Below are 24,734 nucleotides of genomic sequence, written 5' to 3' on the forward strand. Positions count from 1 at the left end.
AAACTTCCCCACCTCGTAGCAAATGTTTTCCTTCCAACTCAGCAAATAAATGCCGGTAAAAGCTGATGAACTGATGAAAAAGTGATGAACATTGTTGCAAGCTTGGCTGGTGCTGCTGAACTGAATACCGAACGTCCCATTTCTCATCCATGTCAACAGAGGTTTTCTACACAAGTGTACAATTACCAGCCTTGCAAGAGCAAAAGTGGGTTGTGAAAATTTAAGCAAGTTTTAATTCAGTTCCTTTGAAAGTGCAGATTGCTTTCTTTAGTCTGCACAAGAACAGAGCTTTTTCGCTTCTCGCTCAGTGTCGCTTAAACAGCTGGCGAGCTTGTTTAGCACACAAGAGCCCGTCGGATCACGTGGGCAGTGAAAAACAGGAAGTGACCTTGGATTGAAACAAATGGCACTGAGAAAACAATTGTTCTACACATATAACACTGTCTCTTTAACAGATTAAAACTCTTCCCCTACCTCTTGCTATGTTTTCATGCTCGCCAAGTCCCTAAGGGACAAAGTTGTCATACAGTGCAATCAACAAAGCAAACTAGGCTGTGAGCACGTTGGAGTATTTAGATCAAGTGTCTCCAGTGCTGTGTCATTTAAACTTCTCATTCATCATCATTGTAAGCTGTGCTCAAAAACTTGCTCCTACTGCTGCACCATCAGGTATCAAACACACTATATTTGCTTATTTGTGAAGCTAACCATTAATAGCAACTGCTGAACATAAACATATCAGGGAATCTTATTAGCATGACGAGTTAGAGTAGCAACTCTTGCACCAGTCAGGAAGGATGAAGGTTACAGCTGTGAGACACAGTTATTAAAGCAAAAAGCTTGCAATGCACATGCAAATGCAACAAGGGAGGGACGCATCAGCATCCCCTGCTGAGAGAAACAGAAAGAGGATGGCTCCAGCTGCATACATGGTGTGGAAAAAAATGAAAAAGAATTTTATCCTAAGACAAATTTGCTTTGGATATACAGAAAAAGAGATACAGGGCAATAAAGCTGGGTGTTAAAAAGGTGTTGAAAGCCAATGGGAATACTGCTACTGCCAGCGAAGAAAAGCCTGTCCCTCCCACCCATCTCATTCCTGATGAAGTCCCCGGTATGGGGTGCATTTCAGTCTAAGCAAGGGGGGTTGCCTGAGCACCCCCCTCTCACCTCTTGAGGCTCCCACTGTCTGGAAGGGAGCTCAGGGAACCCAGTGAGCCCTGGTAAAAGCTTTTCAGGAAAGTGGGAGCAGTGAAGGAGGAAGGGAGGCTGAAGGAGGAGGAGGAGGACTCGCTCTCCGAAACACTGCGTGTTCTTGAAACAGCCACGGGACTGGGCGGGCCAAACATGAAATGCCCACAAATAAAGAAAAACATTACACAAAACAAAGAGCTTTCGGTCCAAGCACAGAAATGAATAAGGGAAAAAAAAACAAGTGGGGAGCTTATGAGGGATCAAAACAGTGACAGGAAACTTGTGATGCTATTGTTCGAGGACAGCAGGGCAGAAGGTGAAGAGATTATAGACTGATCAAAGTGCTGCAAATAGATTACAATGTCTGTGCACACACACTGTTGACGCGATTAAAAGAAAAGCAACCAGTTCTAATGATTAAGTTAGCATTAGCCATATCTTCAAACAAAACACAAAAGCTCAATCCAGCAAAGGAAAAGGGAGGGGATCTGTAGAACTGCAAAAAGGAACAAATTATTAACTCCTGCAAATATCACCAAACAGACGCAGAACCCTTCTTTAAAACTGCAGAGGGTGATTAACTGTAAACTAGCTTATATTTACCTGCTTTGCAGCAACTCTGGGTTAACGGATTGCTGCCTGCGAAGCGGAGTCTGTTTGTTCTGTATTGGCAATTGGCCCTCGAAGGAGATGCGTTTTTTCACAGGTGGATGGCTGAAGGTGTGAGCGCGCCGACGAAACTGAAAGCCAGCTTCCGGGTCTTCGTCCGGGAAGGCAGGAGGGGAACCTGGGGGGGAGTGACCAGGAGATTCCTCATCCTGCTGAAGAGGACAGAATGTGTAAGGCGGGAAGCAGTCAGTCATATTTATGACTTCACTGTTTTCCAGTGATGCATATTTAATGACATTTTATATATATATATATATATATATATATATATATATATATATATATATATATATATATATATATATATATATATATATATATACACACATTTTTTTATGAATGGCTTAAATTTCTGAGGATCACACAATCAAACAAAAAGTCAGTGACAGAAGGCAAAAGTCAAAAAGTGAAAAATCAGTCCATGTTTCACTGGAAGTTAAACCAAACGACACAGCTCATAGCCAAGTTAAACACTCAATCGCACACTCACCTATTCAACCCACAGCAAGCCTCAGTCCATGGTTCAACTTTATACTCCACGCTATCACTCCGTGCTGCCTCATGTCTGGTGGCACAACTCCCACATCTATTGTATTCTAATGGCCAGTGTCCTGTGACTCACAACATCACACACCATTGGAGGGGAGGACCTTGGTGACACGCAACTGTACACGAAAGCCCTCCTATCTCCTTCCATCATGCTTTTAGAGACCTCCCTAAATAAGATCAGGGTTAGGTCATGCTGCTGCTTTCAATGCGCATATTTTTTTTAAATTTCATCCGCTACAGCTGATGACATTAAAAAATTGAGGGCTACAGCTGATCACATTACAGACTGGCAAGAGGTCTGTTTGCAAATCACGCTAGATGATGATGTCATCTAACAGCCTGATGCTGTTGTTAATTTTAGGAAAAACTGATGATAGAATTTTACTCAAATCAGAGACTTTTGCAGTAATCTCTCTCACGTCAGGGCCGAGAAGACAAATCCAGGCGACACGTGGCTCAGCAGATGCGTAACTGGACATCCTGAGTGGGATTTCCTTTTCACCAGCTCATCACATCCTGACAGAATCCCCACGAGACTACTTACTCATTTAATCCCAATCAAAGCAACTTTTTTTTCTGACTTTTTAAAGACATCTCAATGACAGAAACCTTTCCTTGAACCTCATAAATTAAAATGATATATGTCACTCAATGATAAATGATCACTTACATTTGTTAAAACCTGCAATAGCCAGTGCGGCTAATCATAGATAAAAGAAAGAAATAATAGCTTAATAAATTCCCAGACACTTGGAGCTGCCGTTTGAAGACTGGTGTTAATAATCGTCCTTACTTGGCGGTTAATATTTTCAATAAATCTGACATGACAGCATTAACACATCCGGTGAAACACGTCATACATCTGCTACAAGGAGAGAGTATTTCCTACTTTTGCGGCCTCAGTAAAACAAGTAACATTTCTTTTCTGTAGTTTTAACCCTTTAAAGTCTGTTTGGAGATCTCCAGCAGGTTTGTGACTGTAGAGGCCGTTGTAATAATACCAAATTAAAATCATGATACAACACCAAATATTGACTTTCAAGCTTATTAGAATTGTACAGTCTCTGTTTTTGCCTTATATGCTGTACTTTTAATTGTATGTTTCACTGAATCACTACGGTGATTTCCCATTTTCCTAAGAAAATATGAAAAATGAAGGACGGCTCGAGACATTTGCACAATATTCTACAGCATGTGCATTATGATGTGTTATATAACAACACAGTGGTTCCTCAGTTATCGCGGGAGTTGCGTTCTAAAAATAGCCCGTGATAAGTGAAATCCACAAAGTAGCCAACGTTATTTTTTTACAATTATTATAGATGTTTTAAGGCTGTAAAACCCCTCACTACACACTTTATACACTTTTCTCAGACAGGCATGAACATTTTCACACTAATCTCTCTTGTTTAAACACTCTCCAAGTTCTAACCTTCGTAGAAAAATAAGTCCAGTATTATAGAATGAAACCAAAGTGCAAAATGTTTTGTCGACATATTTGTGTTTGTTGATTAGAAAACTTACAAACATACAGTGCAGCACTTCAGAGTCACACTGCTAGCGATTGAAGATTGAAGACAAAAAAAAACAAACATGCATTTTAGTTACAAATGCTTTTGCTGCATTTCAAAGAAGCTAAAAACCTCTTTAATTAATTCTAAGTATAGAATTATAAAATAATTGCTACACCAGCCACAACTTTATGTTGGGTTTGGTTTAGCCCAGGGGTGTCAAACTCAAATACACAGTGGGCCAAAATTCAAAACTGGAACAAAGTCGCGGGCTAACGTTAATATTTATTGAAATATATTTATTCCTCCAGATATAAGAATGAATCTTTTCTTATGGACTCAAACACGTTTTGCTGAAAAACTGAATATGGAACAAGCAAAGCTTAATACTAAACAATATATATATTAGCTGTATAATACCAGTAGGCCAGCTCTGATAGTAATTTGGTATGCCCGCGGGCCAAATGCCAGAGTTTGACACCTATGGTTTAGTCTAACCTAGCCTTTAGATTGTAAATTGAGTGCCTGGCACTCAATTGGTTAATTTGCTCGTTTACTTGTTCATCGTAGCAGCGTACTGCTAAACCCATCATGACTGATGAGGAGTCAGAGGGACCATATCACGCTCTCACTCCACATTCTGCACAGCAGTAACCACAAGGGAGCCAACAACCTTAAACGGCTCATTAGCAGCTCTGTACACACGTTCCCTCTTGTACTGTTCTGCCTTTTTGTCAGTGCAAGCTTCATCATAAAACTATGTGGGAGAAAACGCAGCACAAAATCGTTTCCCCTCATGCGAGGAGGACTGTTGGCAGATCCACCTACTGACACTGATGAAAGTGAAAGTATTCTTATCGACCTGCCCCTTTCCCGAGGACACAGTTGGAATATAGTATGCTTTTAGATGCCACGGGGTAAGAGTGAGAAGTCTCAGAGTCCCCCGACTGAAGCTCTGGGAATTCTCATGTTCATCCTCAAGGACACTTACTCTTTCAAAACTGCTCATGCTTCCCATGCTTCCCAAGCGGCCGCGCATTCGATTGGCACCCTGGTGACAGAGATGATTGTACAAAAGTTATAAAAACACAAGTGGGTAAATTAAAAAAAAAAAAAACATTTAAAAAAAAAGTAAAAACACTTTCTTTTCTTTTTTTTTTTTTTTACACAATTGTTTCTGACAAAAAGAAACAGCGATTAGATGAAGAGTGAAGCAGAAAGACACAAAGGGAAAACGTTTCCTCGCTGGCTAACAGCATTATTGTTCAGCTAAGTCTCTAAGATAATAACAGATGGCAGCAGAGTTCTCCTGGACGCCTCTGCTAAGGAATTATTCTGCTGTCTCACTGGCAGATATGGGTCAATCCAAATCCCTGTGATGACAGTGACACAGAAACAGAAACCTAGAAGACTAGTAAGAGGTAAACATCATGGCGGCTGTACTTTCTGTCCGTTGCGGAGACATAAAAGACAGGGATAAACTGGGGGAAATAAGTAAATGGTTATAATAATATAACGGCAGGAAATGGGGAAGATAAGGCAGTGGCAGAAAAGGAAACATGTTTAAAAAGACCCACCCTTGCAAAGATATTCTCCAGAGAGCTAGTGAGGGATGAACGCGCTTTATTCTTAAAAATGTCGAGCTTGAAGCGACTGCCGGTGGCTGTGCCATCTCCTCCTGCTGAGCTGTTTGCTGCATTCTGTTAGAGCGCAAAGGAAAAAAATTTAATTAACAAGACTTCAATGAATTTAATTGTAAACCAAAACAGATTCACTGTACGAATACAGTTGCAGATCCTGTGATAAATCCTGCAAGAAACAGCCAATAGCTACTAACTGCTTTAAAAGAAGTGGTGCTGCTGCTGGAGACTGCGCTACGATTGATAATATTTAGCATGCAGATCGCTCATGGTATATCATTCCAAAGCAATTATCCACAATCCTCTCATACTTTAAATGTCGTGTTTCCCCTCTCAGCAACTCACGGAACGTAAACAGCGGTTCATCGTAGGTCTCAGGGAGAGGGACATCTACATCTATACATGGAGGTGGGAAGCAACAAGCTTCACATTTAAGACAGCAGCTAAGGAGTTCTTTTACCATCAATATTTCTACACAATCCCTTTATCAACACAAAGTCCAAAACAAAACCTTAGGATACAGTCTGAGAAATTCAAATTTTATGCCATTTCATGCAAGCGATTTTCAGAACCATCAGGGGTCTGAATTGACGTTTCTCAGATTTCATGTTAAGGACCACTAGAAACATTTTAAGGATCCAGTCTGTCTGTTTGTTTTTGCTTTTCAAAATGAAATTTAGAGTAAAACCAACAAATCAATCGACAACTATGATGTCGCCAAGTGTCGATTCTCTATTCAACAGAAACACCACTTTGCTGGAAATTATTCCTGGACCGTAAGTTTTCTCGTGCCCTTACCTTAGGGGCCTCTCCAATGTGTAGGTGGGACTTTTGTTTGGTTTCACAGAGCTGTCTCAGATGAAGAATCACAAGCTCATTCTCCTCCTGGTCTGACGCAGGCTTCAGCCTCTGCAGAAATGAATGCACAAACACTCAAGTGTGAATCAACAGCTGTAAGAAATAACATGTTTGTATCAAAGTGTCACCTCCATTGCCAGACCTGAACTCGCTCAAAAATCTCAGCTTGCTCATTGTCAGTCAGCTGGGAGAGATATTTCTGGATGGATAACTTTGCTCTAGGTGGGTAGAGACCTGGAAACAGAGAAGATGAAATAAGCTGTACTCTTTAACTTGCTTTAACTCTGAGAAACAGACCGCGCATCAATATAGTCATGAGTCAAAGCCGAGAGAAGTGCCGGATGTCTGATGCAGGTGACATGACCTACCTTCAATCCTCTCGCAGAGCTTGTGCAGGTCATGCATGGGGCAGGCTTCGCATAGCTGGATCTGAGTCTTGTTGCTTTGTAAGGCGGCTGCTGTACTGAAGGCCTGCTTCAGGGTCAGCATCACCTCGTCCACCTGACACGCACAGGCGAATGAACACACACATGCACAAAGAAAGAGATGTTTGCCACATGCACTTAAGAATTTCATTTTATTTACATAATTCCTGTGACTCACCAGCGATTCACTGGCACACTGGAAAATGTAGCACACGTACTGACTGGGACCAGACTCTGAGTGGTGCCGACAGATGAATCCAAAATGGTCAGTATGTTTGATACCCTGGGGATGGGAGCAAAAGACAAACTAGCCTCAGACGCCTGGGATAGCTGTGGAACTTTATAGGACATCACCATAATGATGATTTAATTATATCATATTTAATTACTAAACGACCACCAAAGGTGAAAAGAAGTGTATTTTTACATTACTGACAAAGATCTGCCACTAAATTAAGGAATATACACTAAAGGTCTGCTCTTGTGTAAAGATGAGCAAAGGCTCTCTGTAATTAGATTCCAGTTGCTGGGGCTGCAGCAGAGACACAAGAGAGACCTTTTCAGCGTAAACATTACAAGTAAATATACACCAACCTGACAGCACGATGAGATATCCTTGAAGTTCTTTTCCAGGACCACAGTTTTACTGTCAGGACTTATAAGGTTTACTTCAAAACGTCCAACCTATGAAACACAAGAGAACACGGTCACACAGAGTGAAGCAAAAACATGTAATAGATGCATGAAAAGTTCTCACAAAACAACACGGATGGGAGAGCATGTATATAAACACACTGGGATCTCCTGTGATGTTATGCATTTTATGACTAGGACTATAACTATTCTGGGACCCGATCGGCAACAGAGATAAAACACACTCACGTGCGCTTTAAAATCAGGGTCAGCGAGTCTCCGCTAATGATTTTTCCTCATAATTGACTGCTACGTACAGTATCACATCGAGCGTTGTGCTCTAGTTTTTAAAATTAGCTTCATGAGGAAACAGGCATGGTGCGTGAGGAATGGCAGCTGTGCGGCGCACATGTTTTTCATGAAGCAGCGACCGTGTGTTATCACAGGAGCAGTGGTGAAGTCAATTTTTTTTTTTTTTTTTTTAATACCACAGGAGTTACGGCCTTATTAACTGGAACAGTTACACCAGGCCAAGCTGGTCTACACATTATAGCTGCCAGTCACGTGCACATAAAAATGATTTGCGGTGGTTTGAACCTCAGCAGTGAGACTCTATGCAAAGGAGGCCTCCGTGACAAACGGCGCTGAGGCCAGCGACCATTTGGTTTTCTGGTGTAACAGATGGAATCAAGTTTTACAACACAAATTATGGTTTGGCATGAGGAGCTTAAAAAAAGCCATCCCTATTATTGAAAAGGGTATGTTTAGAGTGGAGTAAATCCAAAACAATGCAAAATAAGACACCCGGTCAGCCCATCTGTACACTGCGTGCACATACACGTAAGGTGGACATCCCTTTAAGCTCACTGCAAATTATTTATGAAGATATAAATGATGCCTTCAAGGCCCAGGTCAGTCACTTCTCTTCATACTAGACAAAGATTTTCATGTGAGAACACTGTTATTTTGATAAGTGTTCTGCATCGAACCAAAGGAAAGAACTTGAACAGTCATTTGGACAAAGAGAAGAGAGGCGCTCTCACTCACTGTGACACCAACACATTAGCAGCAGTACAGCACAGCCCTTTACTCCGTTCAACTTCTCCTACCTGAAAGAGCATAGTGCGGTTCTTGTCTGCATCCGAAGGCTGAACGTGATTTGGTGCGCTAGCATGACGGCGGCGTGTGGAAACCATGACGATGCCTTCTCCCGGCTTCCTCTGCAGACTCCCCACCATGCTGCTGCAGCGTGTCCGAAACTCCTGGGGCTCCTCGAATCCCGAGTCCTCCTGGATGGACTCGGGGAACGCTCCTCGTAGGCTGCTCTGACTGCCGCTGCTGAGAATGCCTTTACCTGGATCAGACACATCAAACATGAACTCACACCTAAGTTTAGAAAATCACATCACTAGAACCTTTAGTCGCTATTGACCTAATGGATATACTCCAGTGCTGTTCTACCAAGTACACAGGATTACCCAGTTTGACTGAGTTATTAAATTAACCTAGATTTTTCTACTGACCTCTTGTTTTTAGTAAATGGTTTACTTGCCTCCTGATGAACATAAAGTGATAATAACAGAGTTATTATAATTGTGTAGTTTTTACTTAGTTTTTATTTTAATTTCATTTTCTTCTTGTTTGTAATTCAGTTTAGTTTCACTTGATTTTCTTGGTTCAGCTTAGTTTTTGTTAGTTTCAGTTTTAGTTGTAGTCTTTTTAGGAAACTCAGTGACCGCATGTATTACCATAAAAACACAGAAATCTTTGAAAGCATTCCAAGAGAAAGACTTCCAATAAACACATCCATCAATGTCTCAGTTATAATCATGTTTTTACCAAACTAACAGATACTAAACCCAAAGATATTTCCTCTAATTTTTTTTATCTTTATTACAGTTTTTTTTAAGTCTAGTTCCTATTTTTGCTTGTATAGCCAGCAGCTTGATAATTACATAAATGTGGATGGCTGCCACATTTTGTGAAAAGTAAGCGTGCAACTTGCTGTTTTCCATTTGGAACACTAGCCTGTCAACATAACAGCGAACACAGTGTAATACAAGGAGGTGCACAAACAGAATAATCCACACTGAGTCAAAGTGAGCACTGTAACCCAACCAACAGAAGAAACATAATCATTATTTGGCTGAAGCTAAATTATGCAAGCGAATGTTGTCATTTTGGGTGCAGAACAGACACGTCTACAAATGTAAAGTCGCTCTTTGTCTCCTTGTGTTTAAACTTGATTTTGAGTTGCAAATCAGCTTTTGTGTCCTTGCAGAACTGACAGTAGCAACATTTACTTACAACAATGTCAAGTTACTGGTTGATGCTGTGCACACATACATCATTTCAATAAAACTTTTCCTAATCATAAATTTGTTTGAAGCGTTCGTCTCTACCTGAGGTCACGTCCTCCCCTCCAGGACCTCTGGGGTCTTCCATAGTCTCATTCAGAGCAGAGGAGAGCGGGTCTCCTTCGCCTCCCATGAGGAACTCCACAGGGGGGCTCTCCGTGGATCCTCGTTGACCGTTGAGGAGTCGAACGCGTTTGCGCTCAATCTCGTGCTGGCGAAACTTGTCGATGCAATCATCGACGAGCGTGGATGGAGCCTTCTTGTATCCGACCGTCACCTGGGATTTTTGCAACACCAACAGCATTCATTGAAGCCCCTTGTTATCTTAAAAACACTCCATTCTAAAGGCATATGCACCAATTCCTACCTTGCCACAGTAAAGCACTTCAAACTTCTGGGAGTTGTAGAAGGCCTCGTCGGTTTCCTGTTTGGGTTTGGCATCTTCCTTAAGCGTTGTTTTGGACACTTGGCGTATATTACTAATTACCTCAGGGACCTGTAAGCGAGGCAAGTGGAATGAAAGGATGTGATGAACAGGAAGACACAAACAAAGAAAAACCATGACAAAAACGACTAAGGGAGGTCGAGGGGAACACCAGCTTCTCAGACATTGAAAGAGCACGAGTATAACATAACCCTAAAATCTAAAACAACGCAATTTCTAACTTTTCGTCAGGTTCTGTGAAATATGAACATGAATAATGCTTCATGTCATTCTCAAAATGACAAATAAAAACTAAGAAGAAGTAAGAAATTAACAGTAAAAAAAAAAATGTGGAATCATATCAGTACTGTTGTTTTGGTTATGCATGTTAAGACATAAATAAAGTAAAACCATATTTAGACTTTAAATTTAAATAACTTGAAAAAAGCATAAGATTTGAACAAAAACTGGTTAACAATAGACGGACCAAAAGCTACAGTGGTGTCAGAGGTAGGCGTGCAGCCATGGGGAACACCCACTCTCTACAGCAATGAACAGAAAACAGAAGGCTGGGGGAAACTCGAGACTTGAAGGTCGATAAGCCTATTGCTGCTACACTGTGGCACTTAAACATTAGTGGGCAGCTAGTGTGTTAGTGTCATCAAAGCTTGATAACAGCTTGCTTTGATAACAAGTCAAAGACTAAAAAAACAGGCAAAAGACAGGACAAAAAAACCCACCATAATTTAGGCTTTGAATACTTTTACAATGGGGACCGAACAATAGCAGTGGAGTCAGAGAGCAATGAATCACCGCTGCACTAAAATTCTGGCAGCAAACAACTGACTGAAAGCCTCGACGCTAAAGCTCCCTAAAAGAAGCAGAGTGCCTGGAACTAATGCTGCAGCCAAGGTCAGCCAAATACTGTGTTTAAGACAACAGTGAGGGCTAGAACAAACAGCAGCTCCACAGACTGCACACATCAGATCAGATAAGAGCTGGATACAGGCAGTTGAACAAATATATTTCTAATGTGGACTGGAGAGGGAGGTTGTATAGCAAAGTACATGGCGCTTACTTCAGAGGTGTGACCGGAACAACAGAGCGCATAGAGGGGAGGGCAGGCAAACAGGAAAAGAAAAGCTGTGAATGAACTCAAACATCCTGACAAAGCCCGTGTCTGATTTTCATAAAAGGCAATGAGATCAAATGCGTGTCTGCTACTGGGGCTATTTTAAAGTCCCACTTTCTAAGCGCCTGCTTTCCCACCTCCCCCCTCAAGGCCTTGCGCTTTTCCTGGCTGGTGACAGCGCGTTGCCTTGAGATGAGGAAAAGTGGAAGTGGCTGGGGTGGGGGTGATGCTCAGTCCTAATCCCACACTCCAGAAACTGTAAATGATTTTCAAACTGTTGGTTGACTTATTTTCAGGATAAAATAATATCGCGGTGATCCTTTTAAGCTTCAGAAACAAATATCTGCGTGCTCTGTAAACGCGGGTTGCGAATAAATGAAAACATGCTGTAATAACTTACAAGGGATGAAAAATAAACCACACATGGGATCTTGATGGCTACATTTTGTGGGAACGTGCATTCTTCATTGGAAAAGACAGTGTTGACACTATGAGGTCGAGGTATTCAAAAGGTCTCGTTGGCTGAGAACTACAGCTGGCCACCACAACACTTTGTCACAAAGGGAGGGGAAAAAGGAGACAGATTTGTCTAAACATTAAAAGGAGCTGCTTTATTATACATGAGTAAGATGATGCCGAAGCGCCACTCCGTGCGATCAATTATTTCTTATCTACCCAATACAGAGTCGGCAAAGGTGCTCGCTTCTTGAAGGGAGACATGCACAGGCAGGCAGAAAAGCTGTTGAGGAAATAAAGGAAAGCCAGCGTCCTCTTCCCACTAAAGCGGTTCTTTAAACTAGCGTAACAATCAGTGATCACAGGCTGGCTTCATTAAACAATATAAGCGACGGCGGTTGTGAAGCAATGCTTCTCTATAAACACCAGTAGCTGAACAGAGCTTTAGAGCTTAGGTGAAAACAAACACGAGAATAGTGCCCTCTGAGCTGCTAGAGTCCTGAGTACTCTCAGTGCATAGCTCCCATCATGTCCAAGCGCTCTTCAAAAGCCCCTAATAACATCAGCTCTTACAATAGATGGCACATTGCTCTGCTGCTATTATCGGCAGCAATAAGCCAGACCGCTGAGAAGCTGCGGATTCTCACGTTCGGCCACAATATCTGTGATTAGGCCTAATTAGGCTCTTTTGGTTATCACTGTGTCAATAAAAAGATAAGAATGGAAACAGAAAGCAAGCGAGAGATGAAACGTAATACCCCACGTCAGACCAGAAGCAATCAAAGATCACATGCTTTTAAGTTAAAAGCATGCAACGCAAGTTCTTAGAAAGTTGCCCAAATTGAATAGAAAGACGGAAAAAACAAACAAACTGTAGCTTATTAACGTCATAAGCATCAATTTATGGAGTTGCTTTAAGGCCAAATATCCGTCTTTGTGTGGCTCTGGCTCTGCAAGGATTTGTTCTGATGCGACTTGACATTTAAAGTTTGACCTCACTGTAGCCTGTGCTTTTCCATGTGGCTGAGGACAAATGTAAGTTGAACAAAGTTCATATTCGACCACAAAAACAAGCAAACAAACAAACAAAAATTCCTTATGATATCTTTACTGACACAGTGACAAGATGTCACAACTGGAAATTGTAATGCGTCAGTAAAGCGTCCTATTTTTTTGTGCCAATACAAGTGTACGTGTAAACATTCATAGATCTTGGCAATAAAACAGCTATGGAGAGACAGTTTTTCACTTTGTTTATGCTCTGATTTTACTGAAACTTAGGAGAGAACTCACAGCCATGTGCAAAAGAAACTTGTCATAGAGTTTTATGCAGCCCTGTGAAAAACTAAGTACACACTATCATTTTCGCAGCAACAACTTGAAGTAATAATTTTTGGTCTTGTATGACTTTATCAGTCTTTTGCATGACTGCAGAGGAATTTTGCCTTGCCATCTAAAACTTTGCTTCCGTTCACTGAGGTTTGCAGGCATTTATTTATGCACAGCTCTCTAAACGTCCATGCCACAGAATTTCAATCAACCTGAGGTCTGGACTTTGACTGGGTCATTGCAACACCTTTATTCTTGTTTTTCAACCATTCTGTTATAGATTCGCTGCTGTGGTTGGGATCGTTGTCTTGTTGCATGACCCAATTTTCAGCCAAGCTTTAGCTGTCAGACAGATGGCCTCACATTTCACTCCACAATACTTTGCTATAGAGAGGAGTTTATTGTGACTGCAAGGCGCCTTCAGGGCCTTCAGCTGCAAAGCGAGCCCAGATCATCACCCCTCCACCACCATGCGTGACAGTTGGTAAGAGGTGTTTCGTGACGATATGCTGGTTTGTTTTTCTCCAAATATGGAGTTATGCATCATGGCCAAAGATCGCCACTCTGGTCTCATCTGTCCAAGTGGTAATTGCTCCAGTTTTGTGGTTTGTTCAGATACAACTTAGGTCATATTCTTCCAAATAAGCCATACTTGTTCAGTATTTTCTCTAATTACAGTCTCATGAACTTAAACATTCAACTTTGACTGAGGCTCATGTGTAGATCTTGGATTTTTCCGCATTCTCTCTGAGCGTTGCATGGGGTGGCCTTGGGGTGAATTTGGTGGGGTCCCCACTGTGCACCTGGCTTCTACTGACCCACTTAATAATAATAATAATAATAATAATAATAAAGTCCTGAGAAAACTCGCTTTTTCACATGACTGTATTTGATCCGGTGACTAATCTGTCACACCAAATTACCAGACATACTGCTTGCTAATAATATAAATTTTCATAAAGTTAATCCAAGAACTCAAGTATTCAAAGCTGCTTGCTATGCTTATCTGACATGTAACAACATATCAGTGACTGCAGACAGTTTCCCTTTCATTGTTAACTGTGCACAGAATATCATGATAACCAGTTACAAATATGTGGCCTCAGTTATTGTGCAAGAAATCTGGTCACATTAACAGACAGACACTGGGCCACTTTTCCTTCTCTGGGCAACAGGTGCACGTAATATAAGAAAAAAAGCTTTTCAATTCCTGTCTTTCGCACAAAAGGGAAAGTCACTTGATATAATAGATGAAAAAACAAGCTCTGCGTGGTTTGTAAAGCTGAAAGGTAGACAACGGCTTTTCCTATTTTAGTTTAACAGTGTGTGCCACTGTGACTGAAAATGAACATCACCCACAGCAGAGACAACAGAAGGTTACCCAGTGAGTGATTCCACAGTGGTACTGTTCCAAGTTAGAGCAGAGGTTAAAAACAAATTAGGAGGGGGTCTGTGGTTTATACTGTGCAGGCCTGAGTGTGTGATAATAGCACAGTGGTGTTGACTGGAGACTGTGCTGAATGTGTGCCTATCAGTCTCACAAGTCAAGTAAACATGTCCCACTTCAACTGAAAAGAAAGTTTAACTTGTGTCCAAAGCTTCCTTTTGATGCTTTCGCAAAATATTATCCATGGCATGTTAATGTTAGTCTTGTTAACCCTAACAGTGAACGCGTGAGGACCGAGGATGCATTTCAAGTCCAGGAGGTCAAACCTGATTTTTAGCACGATGACATTTGAAACACATACATGAGAGATGTCACGTTTGTAGGCAAACTGCATATTCAGGGCTATTCCTTTACCGTTTTAATTCTTAAATCCAAAGGATCTAATAAGTTGCAGTGCTCTGGAAGACATCAAGAGCGTCTTTTCATTATAACCTTTCTCATCATTTTGTTAGATGCCAAATCTCCTTACACAAGGAAGGCCTGTCATGTCTACAACTAAAAATAGATGTGAAACCATTTCTGCCACCCAAAAATAAAGCAATATTTTTTGTGTCTTCAAAGTCAGTTTGGAAAAAAAGAGAAAACACACAACGTGGTAGTAAGAATGCTCGCAATAAATGCTGTTTATATATGGAAAATGGAACAAACAGACTGCTAGCAGTTGCCGCAACAGGGTGTTGTACATGGCAACAGAGTACTGGTAGAATTAGCCATGCATTCCACATGGTCCACCTTGCACACGTTGCTTGGGCTTGCTGGTTGCCAAACCAGTTCTCGTTGCGTAATAGTGATGAATGAGGTACGTCCAAGATACTTTTCTGACTGCTGCACACACATTCGGGCATTAGCAAAGAGGCCAGAGACCTCGAAAGTGTGCACGCCTTAAGCTTGCTGGCGCTTCTGCTCCTCAGTTTTCACTAACACACAAACATTGTGCTCAGCCCCCTGCACAGGAAACACGATACGGCACGGGCACACTTGAGATCAGTGCAAAATGTGAGCATAACTAGATATGTGTTTGTGAACATTACTGGTGCACATTTCCTGAGTCAGTGGGAAAACAGGATTAGCATGAGTAGGGATGTTAGACTTCAGAATGGGTTGCATGGAATTAGGAATTGAGGTGGCACCAAGATTAAACTGAGTTTGTTTAACAATCTTGTATAAATAACATTCCGTACCGCCAAATCAGAGAAAAGATAACTCAGATAAACACTAGAGTAGTAGGGTAGGCTCTTGAGTGCAGCAACTTCCTAAAAAAAATATGCTATGAACTGCTTTTCAGAAAAGAGCAGAAAGGATTACTACAAATATATATTCAATCACAGACTCCTACGTTCCTGATTTCTGGCTGTTTATTTCAGTTATTACTCAAGAGTGGCATGCTGATTGCCAAGTGAATGTGCTGACTCAATATTGTATTCAGTTGTTGTCACACCACAGACACCAAACACATGTCAGATCTACAGCGGCCCCGAGAGCGCCGAGCACTGCAACTTCAGGAAACACAGTCCCATCTTCTTCAGTCTGACACATGACGCTGCAAAAGGGATAAACCAACACAAAGACAGAAAATGCCACTCTATAATGGGAGCTTTCAGCTATCGTTTTCCCTTCGTGGTGCAAAATTGGTAAAACCATATGTCTTTTCTTAAGCTCTGTTGCACTGAGCTTCAGGGCCACTGTACTTAAGCTCAGGGAAAGGCCAGGGATGGATTAACTTTGACCAAAAAAAAACAAAACAGAGCACTGGGTTTGTCATGCCCACCATCTAGTGGCCCAAATACTTAATCCCAAAACAAACACATTTAGACCAACGACTGATCAAATATTGTGCGAGGTTGAGATTAAATTATACAGCTTTCACCTTGGAGACATTTCACTTCAGGCTTAGTTGGACATCCCATTGTTTTTGAGTTTACAGCTAATGACAGGATCGGTCCACCCTTAAAAAATAGTTTGCCTCACCATGACATCATATTTAATTTAGCCACATATACTCAGGACGTTTGACTTGTAATCCCCTTGGAATATTATGATAAGATCACAGCGACTGGCTGTTATTGTTTAAGCTAAACTCTGAGCAGGCTACTGGATACTTGCTTCAGGTCTTCTTAGGTGTAAAAAAATATATTATTTAAAGCTTTTTTATAAGTGTGTTTGTGTGTTCCTAATGGATCACCACGTTACTTTTTTTGGCCTGAGTTTTGGTCCATTCATGCTCATGGTAATTAAAACTGTACTGTGCAGAGAGGAGCAGGCCTACCTGGTTGGGGTCGCAGGCCTTAAAGACGTGACAGGACATCTCGGACTCGGGGTTGTCGGGCTGGCCCCGCAGGAGATAGGCAAAATAGGTGAGGTCATTGCTGTTGTGAATGAAGCGAGATATGAGCTGTGCTTTGTGCTCGAATATGAACACTGAGGAGTTGTTGCTGGTGGTGGGGACACATCGGATGAAGGGGGGGCAGAGGACCAGATGAACTTCCCTGGGCTGCATCACAGGGCCGCAGTCGCCTTTCTCGCACCGCCTGCGGATCTCGGCCACCAGCCACGGCAGCATGGGTAGGGTGGTCCGCCTGTCCAGCAGGGACCAGCCGATGTAAGTGAGGGCGAACCTCTTGTCCGACTTCTCCTTCTCGTCTTGACTCTCCATGTTGACCCAGCAGACTTTTCGCCCGAAACTCGATGACAACAACACAGAGCAAATCCTACTTCCAAAAAAACAACAACCCCAAAAGAAAAATAAAACACTATCAATATATCTTTCCCTCTTGCCACAGAGGCTAGCTGTAGTTGTGTTTAGTTTGCAACACTTTCCATGTCCACATCCATACACAAAGTTAACGCAGCGCTTAAACAAACCTCCAACATGTGCTCGCCCTTTCGATCAGCTGCAACTCTCCATGGTGTTCAGTTTTTACCTCAAGGATTTAAAAAAAAAAAAAAGAACTTCGAGTGGTGTCTATTGGCTGTTTTACTGACTGCTCTGCTCGACTGTTTGCTTAGGCGGAGAATCAAGCGCTAAACACCCCTGTACTATCCTGTCCCAACCAAGATAGCTTGCCAAAAACGTGGCTTTGGTTGGCTCCCGTGTAAACACAAGTCACCCAGAGAAATCTGATTTCTTTGACGCGTTGGACGTTGTCTCCGATGCGCACGCAGGGCGACGCATTTCCAACGTCCCGGTCCTGAAATCCTAGTGCTCAAACGCTTCTTTGCCACCGTTGCGATTTCTCTCTGCGGATGAACAATAAAATACAGACACTGATGCTTGTTTATCGTCTTGCGGCGCAGTCTCCCGTCAGTGATCCTTTCTTCCACAACGCCTCGGAGGCGGAGCGGCTGCGCGCCTGTGACGAACCGCCCATCCATCCCATGTGCTGGAGGAGTGGGCAGCGCAGAGCCGCTGTGCGAAACGTGACAGGACGAGGCTCCGCCTTTCTCCACAGTACATTAAGTTTTACCTGGAAATGTTCTTTCTTCGTGGCACCGTGAGATGTGTTTTCAGCCCCCCGTGGCACAAGTGCCCTTGGTTCCAGCTCCCGTTGGTTGTAATTCTACCTGCCGACCGCCTCCATCAGGTTGACCAGGGGTTGTAAAAACAAGCCCTTTGCAAAATATTATGTTTCGATAACATGTGCAATTTGTTTTTCTTGCTAAGCAAAGTGAGTCCCTGCTGTTCACAAGTAGGTTCATCTCAGTCCCACCACTACTCGACATTCATAATCATATGTGGTGCTTTATGCACAGGAAGACTTCCCCTCAACTTAACGCTATAATATCCAAGCAATCTAAGGAATGCATAATCATTTTATAGTATCTTTGAAGGCCCAGGAATCAAACGTTACTTCTAAAACTACTATTTTACCATAAAAGCATACGAAAATGTAAGTTTTATTTCTTTTTTGTGAGTTCTTGAACCAGTTTGTAGGATTTCATTGTCTACTAATAAGAAGTGTGTAATGGCTCACTTATAAAAGTTGAAATATTCATAAAAATAACAGTTAATTCTTAACTCCAATTATTACTTGCTGCACCACTGCAATGGTGGGTGTTCATACTGACTGAAGCAGTGGTCTAAAATGCTTAAGTATTCAAAATAGTTTTTTAAAAAGGTAAAAGTTCTCACTCTCTACAAACGTTATCAGAAGCTGTTCTTTTGTTTATGCCCACCCATCGGTCCACAAATAGCTGGTCCAGGCTTGGTAGTTGCTAGATATTTTAGTCTAGTGGTTCCCAAAGTAGGGGTCGAACTCCCTCCACAGGGTCACCAGAAGAATCTCATGGGTCATGAGATTATTAGGAGGGATAGAAGACGAAGCTGCTGTGCATATTCACAATTTTCAAGGTACACCTGTTCATCTGCTTGTTAATACAAATATCTAATCAAACAGATGGCAACACAATAGGCACGTAGACATGGTCAAGATGACCTGCTGAATTTCAAACTGAGCGTCGGAATGGAGGAAAACAGGGATTTTAAGTGACTTTTACTGTGGCATACTTGTTGGTGCCAGACAGGCTGGTCTGACTGGTCTTTCAGAAATTGCTGATATACAGGGATTTTCCAACACAACTGTTTCTAAGGTTTACAGAGAATGATCTGAAACAGAGAAAACATCTAATGAGCAGCTGTTGTATTTGGGGGGGGACCAAGCTTGATAGGAACCCAGGTATGTAGAAGAACAACTCTGAGCAGACGACCACACCAGGTGTGGTCTTTTTGTATACTTGAGGCCCTTTAGTACCAACTGAATATCATTTAAGCACCTTAACCAACCCGAGTATTGTACTGTAACCATGTCCATCCCTTTATGGCAACAGTGTATGCCTCTTCTGATGGCTGATTCCAGCAAGATAACATGACATGTCATTAAGTTCAAACCATCTCAAACTGGTTTCTTGAACATGTCAGTGAGTTTACTGCACTCAAATGGCCTCCACAAGTCACCAGATCCCAATCTAATAAAGCACCCTTGGAATGTGGTGGACAGGAAGTTGGCCTCATGGATACACAGCTGGCAAATCTGCAGCAACTGTGTGATGCTAACATTGACCGAAATCACTAGGGAATATTTCCAGCACCTTGTTGAATCCATGCCATGAGGAATTAAGGTAATTCTGAAGGAAAAAGGTGGTCTAACCAGTACTAAAAAGGTGTAACTAATAACCAGTAATGATGTGTTCATTTTAAGAGCATCTATTCGATCTTGATTTGCTATGGTTTGCATAAATTTACTTTTGTAAAATGTATTAAATTGTTGTATTTTGCAGGCTTCCAAAAACAGGTGAAATATTAGTGAGAAAATTAACCACTGAATCTATTTTTAAAAGCCTTAGTTACAGACATTATTTCCCTTTGAGTTGTAGAGTCAAAGTAAAGTAGTGGCAAAAATGTGTTACCTCATTCCACCGTGTACAGGAGTAAAAGTACTTAAGTTATCTGATAGAAACAGACTTCTAAGACAACCGCAAAAACTAAAAAGTTGGACCATTTTACATCACATGCTCTACAAAAAGACAAATCAATATTACATGTAATATTATTTAAATATATATTAGTATGTAATTTGCTGTATAGTGGGCTACTACAGTCTCCTACCCCTGACAAAAATATAACAGATTAGGTCACTGTATTGTTTTCATTTCTGGGGTGGGGGGTGGTTTAGTGTAAACATACAAACACTCACAGGCAAACTGAAATTTATTACAAACTATCACATCACACACATTTGGCAACACATATATTAGTCAGATTTTGCTGGCTTAGCAGTTTAAATATATAATGCATAACCATAAGATAACCCAAGGCTAGACATCCTAAAAGTATTATCACCTGGGAGGTTACGCAATCTGTGGAAAAATACAAGCACAAAACTGAGAGTTGGTGTTTCGAGACAACCAGCAAATAAACACTTATGTCAAAGTTTCTTCTGTTAGTTGCACATAAACCTGGTATAACTGTAACAAGCACTTAGGTGTGCTAACAATCATACAGTCTCCATAACAGCTGCCATCTCCTTGAACTGTTTGTAGAAGTTCTGCAGAAAGAAGAAGTAGGAGAGGGATAAAATATCATGAATAAATAACACCAACAACACTGCATTCACATGAAAAACAAAATACAAAACCTGGAACTGTGGGATGGTCATCTCAAAAGACCTCTGACAGATTTGTCCTGAAGGCTCAACAATCTTCAGCAGCAGACACACAAATGGGGAGTTGAGAGATCGACAGGTGTCTGAGCTCACTGCCATGCCAAGCTTCCACTGCATGTCCACCAACTAAGGCAAAACAAAGTTCCATCAGTTTTGAAAGAGAAGAGGAGAAAATGAGAAGTTATATGTTCAGGGAGTCAGAATATATATACTTTATTTCATTAAACTTGGACAAACCTGACCGATGCTGAGCATGGCCTGGGCCTCTTGTTGAGTGTGGACTGACGCACCATGTTCACTCCACAACTTATGCAAGACCTGAAGGGAAGCTTTGGTCCACTTGGTAGAGCCTTCTTCCAGCTTTGACACAAGTTCATCCCCAGAGATGTTGCTCTTTCCAGCTGACCTAGCAAAAAAACCCACTACTATCACAGCCTATAGTAGGACAACATCCTACTTTATGTATAATTTGGCCTTTTTAAGTGTGCTATATAAGAAACAAATGTATGCAACATGGAAGACACAGTTATCAAATTCAGAAACTACATTCAGATCTTTATAAAAAATTGAAAAGAAATGTGGGGAAAAATACCGGAATGTTAGCAAGAGAAATCTGATCATGTCCTGCAGAGCTTCATGATCAAGTCTCACTTCGGCTCTCTGAAATCTCTGCCCACAAAAAAACAAACAAAAAAAACCCCAGAAAAGGTCTTAAAAGAGGAATTTGGAAGGATAGGTTATTATAAGTCAAATGTATTCTAAAGAAAGGGTGACTCACATCAGAAATTTCAGCTGAATCTACTCCTCTCTTCTGCCCTTGAAGATAAGTCAATACGTGCTGACACTGTGGAGATTATTGAAGATTAGCTATCAGAACTGCAGCATAGCCTCCACAGCTACACCACATCCTATGGTACTTGTGCACAGTGGTTGCTAATAGCCCTGAAATGAGCGCTATTTTGGTCAACAATAACATCCTCCAGTAGCGAGTTATAAAGGCAGTGTTTGGAAGTTGCACAACTGTTTAAGTTAAGTTGCAGTTTCATAATCCAGTCTGAGCCTGTGGCAGTGAAACTAATGAAACAGCCCCAAAACAATTTAAATAAAAGACTCATATTTACAAGTAGCTGTACGTGGTGCTCAAGTAATGGGAAAGACTCAGGACACAAATGGGGAGAGTTGCAGAAGGAGGGTTGTCTGCAGCTGTCACTGTAAATACTATTTAAGTCTACTCTGTTTTCCTAGCTGCCACTTTTTTCCACCTGTATAGTAACATACACAACCAAGGACAGATACACTCACCACATCTGCTAACAGATCTGGAGAAATCCTGCATATGTTGTCCACAACTTTGTTGACGCCTTGAATACAGAAGTGAAACAATTTATTTATCACAAGGTTTTCCATACTTCTTTTTAATGCAGTCACAGGCATCATGGGAGTCTAATGATAGTACTTGTGTCTTCTTAATGCTTTTTGTTTTCTTTCTTTTCCCAAGAGCAGGCAATCACAACTGCAATAGCATGATGATATATATTATGTAACCCAGAAATAAATATAGTAAATAATATAGTATATAGTATAGGCCTTACCTGAAGAACCTTGCATAGTGATTTGTCAAATAACAGTGGGTAAACAAGGATTAAAAAATAATAATAATACATGTAATAACTAATACAAGAGGGCAAGGTTCATTTAGCTTTTAAAACATCTTATTTTGGCTTTATTACTGAGCTGTAAACATTTGTGTATTTCTGCATGTATGTTAAAGTAGCATTCATTAAAAAGGTGTCAAGGGCTTTTAAGCATTAGGAGTCAGATGCTGGAGTTAAATATAAGTGGGGGAAAGACAGGAAGTCTCTGTGGTTACAACGGTGTTAAGTTAATGCTATGGAGTGGCTAAATTAGCACATATTTCCTGGGTGAAAACCTAATCTATTCTTCTTAATTGCCATTTAAACAACATTCTACTGAAGTGGAGTAATGCGAACCCACCATATGACTCCTCTGCTGCTGGCATCCTCTGTCCTGTCAGGCTCTGGGTTTGACCACAGTATTAGCGCAGAAAATTAGCGACTTTCTCGCTAAATTTGACCACCGAACAGATTGCCTTGGAAATTTCAGAAAACGTTTAACGTAATTATTGTATTATTAAAAAAATAGTAGTTACGAATAAATCGGCTTCTTAGATCAACTAACCAGCTATTCTACGTCAATTCTGTCCACTAACGCTCCTTCCTTAAAAAAAAAAAGTCTTCTTCTTTGGCTTTTATTAGCTTATAGCAAATCACTGTAAACGGTGCATAGCGCCATCTTCTGTAGCAGAAATTTATTGTTCTAGTCTTTTGCGGAGTCAGCCGGAGAGGTGGCTCATTGACTCTAAATGGTCAGGATTTTATTTGGGGAAATGACGGCATCAATATTATTTCTAGTCCTCAATCACTGATTTCAAGAGAACTAGATAAGTGGTAAAAAAAAATAAAATAAATCTGTCAAAGTGGCTGGTCTAATTTAAAGCTCTGCTAGGTTAAATCTCTGATTTATCGTCAATATAGTTGTATTTCTGCAACAGATTTCTGTCCTCCTCTCCCCACCTGCAAAATAGCCTATTAAAAACATGTTTGCTCATTTTTTTAACTGAATGCCCTAATAAATATTCAGTTGTCTTCAGTACTATTCTACTGAAGTTTATCAATTAAGAATTAATTAATTCATTTGAGTACAAAAGTTAAAATGAACTTATTTCAATGAACTCATGAGAAAAGTCTTTGAAGTTTTGAACAGCTATGCACAATTCTACCACATCTGAAATTCAATATTTGGTATAATAATGTTACATGCATTTTCTTGTCATTTCTTAAAGTAGTCTTTAGGAATAGTTCTTTAGGCTTTGCATGTTGCAAGGTGTTCCTACACTGCTTCAATAATGTTGAGGTCTGGGCACTACAGGGGCTAGTCTATGACTGATAGTGGTCATTTGTATGTTTTTCTATCCAGGTACACTTTTACTGCAATGGCAGTGTATTCAGGATCATGGTCATGCAAAAAAATTAAGCTGGTGCCAGTCAGATGCTTTCCGGAGTGTAATGTAAAATCTAATGGTACTTTTCTGTGTTCATAATTTCATTGATTTTGACAATATTCCCATCACCAGTTGATGAAAGGCAGACCCAAACTATAATGTTTTAACCTCACAGTGTGGGTATTGATGCCTCTCTCTTGACCTCATCCATACATAACGACAAAGATTTGAACAAAGCAGTTCAAATTAGGATTCATCACCTTATAAGACCTGTTGCCACAGTTCTTGTGTAGTTTCGTATCCCTCTGTCTTTTCTCTCTGTTTCTCTTTCTTATAAATGGCTTTTTGACAGCCACTCTTTCTCTGAGATCATTTCTCATGAGGGATCAACTAAAGAGCCAAATGCATCTCCCAGGTGTCAAGTCTTTTCTGGATTTTTTTTCCTATTTATTAAGGACATGACTTTCAGATACTGTTCATCTGGTGGTGGATAGAATAGTGCTTTATTGTCATTGTATATGTACAACAACAAAAAATGAATCTGTTTAAGTGGCTTAACAAACCATCACTCCTCTGAAAATGGTCAGTGTACAAGGACTGGACTGAAAATAATTCATAAAGCAGACTATGTCCAAAAAAAGCCTGGAGAACTATGGCTCAAAAGCACTTAAGAATACACCAAAGTCTGGCTCACTGGAAGCAAAATATGAAAAAGTAAGTGGTGGCTCAAGGCTTTTTTGCAGAGTATTATATTTCTTAGTACAATATCAATAAATCAAACTAAAGGGTTGAAAGCTTCAACAGACCGAAGTCTTACACACTCACCAGTTTAATCATGTTGTCTTGATGATTTGCTGCCTAGGTCTCTGATTTATTGATCCCCTTAAGTTCAGTAAGCTTCTTCAGCACTCTCGAGGTCGATGAACAGCT

General features: G+C 40.9%; 2 protein-coding genes across 4 annotated transcripts in view; both read right to left on the reverse strand.

The window, feature by feature from the left end:
* tbc1d4 (TBC1 domain family, member 4) overlaps positions 1-18,212 on the reverse strand; it is a 40,371-nt gene extending 22,159 nt beyond the window's left edge. Inside the window, exons 1-14 of one of the 3 annotated variants that reach the window (XM_085135757.1) lie at positions 17,487-18,212; positions 16,891-17,332; positions 10,204-10,332; positions 9,882-10,113; positions 8,589-8,833; positions 7,441-7,530; positions 7,025-7,129; positions 6,790-6,922; positions 6,564-6,655; positions 6,362-6,472; positions 5,501-5,623; positions 4,915-4,974; positions 1,798-2,015; positions 1,171-1,332 (exon numbers count right to left, since the gene is read on the reverse strand). In XM_085135757.1, coding sequence (XP_084991883.1) covers positions 1,171-1,332; positions 1,798-2,015; positions 4,915-4,974; positions 5,501-5,623; positions 6,362-6,472; positions 6,564-6,655; positions 6,790-6,922; positions 7,025-7,129; positions 7,441-7,530; positions 8,589-8,833; positions 9,882-10,113; positions 10,204-10,332; positions 16,891-17,277 — 2,087 coding nt within the window. In that variant the 5' untranslated portion in view covers positions 17,278-17,332; positions 17,487-18,212. Of the gene's footprint in view, positions 1-1,170; positions 1,333-1,797; positions 2,016-4,914; positions 4,975-5,500; positions 5,624-6,361; positions 6,473-6,563; positions 6,656-6,789; positions 6,923-7,024; positions 7,130-7,440; positions 7,531-8,588; positions 8,834-9,881; positions 10,114-10,203; positions 10,333-16,890 lie in introns of all 3 variants that reach the window. The other 2 variants (XM_085135758.1, XM_085135759.1) reach the window with 2 other exon arrangements.
* A 2,098-nt stretch (positions 18,213-20,310) lies between these two features.
* commd6 (COMM domain containing 6) lies at positions 20,311-23,037 on the reverse strand. Its single transcript, XM_085135761.1, has 7 exons — positions 22,778-23,037; positions 22,085-22,143; positions 21,561-21,626; positions 21,375-21,451; positions 21,020-21,188; positions 20,756-20,908; positions 20,311-20,665 (listed from the first exon to the last, which is right to left on the reverse strand). Exons 1-7 carry the CDS (start codon positions 22,800-22,802, stop codon positions 20,615-20,617), a joined length of 600 nt encoding a protein of 199 aa, XP_084991887.1. The 5' UTR covers positions 22,803-23,037; the 3' UTR covers positions 20,311-20,614.
* Positions 23,038-24,734: the final 1,697 nt, after the last annotated feature.

This window comes from Neolamprologus multifasciatus, chromosome 16 (genome assembly GCF_963576455.1).
Source record: "Neolamprologus multifasciatus chromosome 16, fNeoMul1.2, whole genome shotgun sequence".
Taxonomy (NCBI): Eukaryota; Metazoa; Chordata; class Actinopteri; order Cichliformes; family Cichlidae; genus Neolamprologus; species Neolamprologus multifasciatus.